Genomic DNA, 3,958 nt, shown 5'->3' with positions numbered 1-3,958 from the left:
AAAAAACTAATCAAAAAATACATTTGCAAAAAGTGGTTTAGAGCAGTGCCACTGCCTTTCAGCAGCTTTGAATGGCCACCAGTATTTCTAGCAGGTTTCCGTGGCTCCACAGGCATTAATCAGGATTCACGTATAATAAATAATGTACCACAAAATATACATAAAGTAAGGCAATAATTCCAAAGAAAAGTTCTGTTGATATTAACAAGTCACTCAAGTTCTACTTTTGTAGTTGATCTCATCACCACGAACCTTTGATGGAATTGCAGCCTTAGGCCCTAAAAGCCTGCAATGATGAACTGCTGCAAACCCCTATATCCGTCAAGAGCTCCAGTGACACCACTAGGACACTGCTGGGCACAGGGGTCCGTGTTAGCTGATCCTGATGCAGGACAGGAGCCTTAGTATGTACACTTGGGAGTATATTGTTTCTTATTGTACATGGAAACCTTGACATAATTCTAAAACATGTGGGTGTTTATTGTTCATAAGCTGATGTCATAAGACATCAGGAAAGTACATAATAAGATATGCACTTTCTGGAATGTAAATCCTTTTAAATGCTAGTTATTAAGTTGGGGTGAGAGAGTGGGTAGGGAAGCAGGGGCAGAAAAGGTGTAAATTAAGGGGGGAAAAAAAAAAATCAAGATCAAGTCTGAAAGAATTGGGAGCACAACAAAAGAGGGGGAACCTTATACACTAAAAACACGTGGAAAAGCGGGAAAGCAAGAAACAACTTTTTTGAACCATGTATAATAAAAAAAAAAAGTATCCCAAAAGACTATCTGGATTACAACTGTAGTTTCAAGCTGGGGTTCGAATGACATGAACCAGGCACACACGTTTTGTTCTCAAGGTTTGTGTCAACAGAATCTCTTTAAGGAATTACAGTCTTACACAGGAGTTCTGGGGACATTATTGTTTATATTAAAGCTACCATTCTGGGCTCATAGTACAGACCCAAGAATATTTGCTCCACCTGCCTGGAATGACCATCACCTGGAAGAACAGGAGTACTTTAAAAGCAATGAGATTTAGGTAGCAAAATTCTATCAGATCAGCCCAGACATAAGAGACAGCAATTTGAAATGTCATAGATCCCTTCCTCAAAAAGCTGAGATATATTTGTCACTATCTGTAAATTGGAAGTTCCAATACACTAGTGGTGCATAGAATTCCCACGCTTCGTTACACTTTCCTGAGAGTAAAGCAATTAGAATAAACCTTAGTCCTAGGAACAAAGTTAATTTTTTGCATTTTAAATTTTTGGGCTATTCCCTGACGATCTATATAATGTAAATTTGATTGCTAAACATTGTCACTTGAACAAAAACACTATTTTAATCTATTGATTTTTGATTAAAAACCATAATAAACAGATCTAAAAAAAAAATCACACTAACAAAATAAACTAAATATGAAAAGTTGCATTGAAAGGGCATGTTACATTATTCTTAATAGGACCGTGTAGAAACATTCCAATGGCAGTGTTGTCAAAGTAAAACAAAATTATGTTAAGTAGACCCCACAGCCTGGTCACAGTTGGGACCTTACCTGTAACTCTGGCTGGTTGGGGTTTTTACTCGTGTACTACATGGCTCACTTACATCAGACATCATATTTGTATACCCTGAGAAATCTGACACTGAAGTCCTTACTCTGTGGTCCACTTCTCCATTAGAGTTAGTGATAAAAGTCATTGGCACCCTGCTGCCCGACTTAAATTGAGAACCAAACGCTTGTGCAAAGTTCTCGATCTGGTAGGTTGCTCTAGGCTCTATGTCCTTCTGAGGATCTATCTGGCTAGTTAACTCCTGAGATGGGATCTGAAAGCTCGTTGAGGATTCTAAGTTTTTCTGTTCCTTCTGGCCAGTCAGTTTCTGAGATGTTGACTGGTAGTTAGATGAAGTCTCTAAGTTTTTCTGCGGATCAATAAGATCATCCAGCTCTTGAGAAGGAGTCAACTGTTGATGCGTAGCCTCCAAAGCAGACAAATAAAAGCCTGGCTGAGATCCAAGCAACATCCCAAATGGAGGTTTTGGCAACGCAGTTGGCAATACTGAGGTAACGGATTGGCTGAAGCCACACTCAAGTGGAGATGTAGTGTATACCTGTTTGTCTTGAAAGAGAGTGTGGTTATGGAGAGTTGAAGACAAGCTAACAAATTGGAAACTGGGTCCAAAAGCAAAACCAGTGCTATTGGTTGTTCTTTCAAAGGCTTGTTGGAGGTATTTGGAGTATTCTTGCAACATGCTTGCCTTATCATTTGAAACTGTTTGAGAGTTAGGGCTCAAGTTTTCTTCCTGAACCATCTCTGAATGTTCTCCTGAGGTGTGCAAGTCCACACGCTGTTCAGTTATACTGAAAGGATCTTCCTTCTGGCCTTCTGATTTGTGAGAGTACTGGTCCAAAAGGCTCTGCAAGACTTCATCAGGAATACCAGACTTATCATGGCAAGACTTTATTTCACTATTTAAAGATGCTGAATCAATAAGAGATAGTGGAGTTTCGTTATCCATAACACTAACACCTGCAGACTGGATGACGGATTGCTGGGATGTCATGTGTCCGACATTAACTGAAAAGGCACTGTTACTGCTTGCAGTTTGTAGGTATCTTCTTTTCTTTGAAAACTGCATGGCATCATCATAATTGCTACTTATTTGACCTGGTTTACCACCTGTACTTTGGAGAAGGCCAATAGTTTCTACACCGGTATTGGCTACTACACCTAGAGAGCCACTCTGTTTCCCAGACAGTGGTTTTTGCCCCAAAATGTCTGGCAGTGGTGATACAAAATTAAGGTAATTTTTGTCTGCCTGTTTTCTGCTTGTTTTTTTCAAGACCAATTTTGGCACCTTCTTCTGAAGTTCTTCTACGCCCGTGCCAACTAGGCCACCACTGGAAGACACAATGGGAATATCAACAGCATAATTTGGCATGGCCACATTACTTGCAACTTGAGATTCAGTTACTTTGCTGCTACACTTATTTCCTTTGTTTTCAGTGGATACACTTTTTGTTTTACTTTTTCTCCTTGAGGAACTTGTATTTCCCTGAGACAACACAGCCAAGCTACCCATGTTATTTGATGATCCAGGCTCCATTCCAGCACCTGTTTTACCTATGGCTTCACCACATGTTCTTCTGTGCTTCAACAGTCTGTCAGTCCTTGAGAAATACTGCTGACAAGTGTCACATTTGTATGGCTTTTCTCCGCTATGTGTCCTCTTGTGTCTTTCCATGTGGTACTTCTGGATGAACTTCATACTACACTGGTCACACCCAAATGGCTTCTCCCTGCTGTGGATCTTCTCGTGTCTCTGCAATAAGTACTTCTGGATGAAACCCATGCTGCACTGACTGCACTGGAAAGGCCTCTCCCCAGTGTGAATGAGCACATGTCTGCGCAAGTGATAGGAGCTCCTGAAGGCAGCGCTGCAGTGTTCGCAGACGTGAGGTTTCTGACTGGGGGACGCAATGGCACCTTCTGCATCTCCCACCAGGGGGGGTTTGGATGAAGCGCTTGGCTTCCGCTTGGCTTTGATTCCCTGAGTTTCTGGCTTTGGCCTCTTTGCCTTCTTGACCTGGGCATCGTGCTTTGGCTCACCCGAGCTCCCAGGGGCGCCCTCGCCTCTGCCACTCAGTAACAGGTCTCGGTGGGGATGCTGGTGCAGATGGTGAAGAAGGCTGAGGTCCTGAATCACACTCTGGCCGGTTCCTTCCCCGCTACTGCCCACCAGGCCGGGGGGCCTCTCCTCTCCTGCTCCCCCGAAGAGCCCCCCGTAGTGGTGATGGGGTTGCGGCTCCTCCTCCTCCTGCTCGCTGGGCTTCTCTTGCTTGATGCTCACTAGGGACTGCAGAAAGCCCCAGGGGCTCCTCTGCGACGAGGAGGGAGCGGAGGGGAAAGCCCCCGTCGGCTCCTTCTTGAAAGTCATGTCCTGAGGGGGAGGAGGCG

The 3,958-nt window shown here is 43.5% G+C and overlaps 1 protein-coding gene across 1 annotated transcript; it reads right to left on the bottom strand.

Annotated features, from left to right (window-relative positions):
• Positions 1 to 720: 720 nt before the first annotated feature.
• ZNF281 (zinc finger protein 281) lies at positions 721 to 3,950 on the bottom strand (the record flags this gene model as incomplete). The annotated part of the gene is made up of 1 exon (XM_010295304.1): positions 721 to 3,950. A coding segment is annotated over one exon (2,400 nt), but the record flags the coding sequence as incomplete, so codon positions are not given.
• Positions 3,951 to 3,958: the final 8 nt, after the last annotated feature.

The sequence above is a fragment of the Phaethon lepturus genome, unplaced genomic scaffold (assembly GCF_000687285.1).
Source record: "Phaethon lepturus isolate BGI_N335 unplaced genomic scaffold, ASM68728v1 scaffold22579, whole genome shotgun sequence".
In the NCBI taxonomy this organism is placed as follows: Eukaryota; Metazoa; Chordata; class Aves; order Phaethontiformes; family Phaethontidae; genus Phaethon; species Phaethon lepturus.
This window is presented reverse-complemented; position numbering and strand designations above follow the sequence as displayed.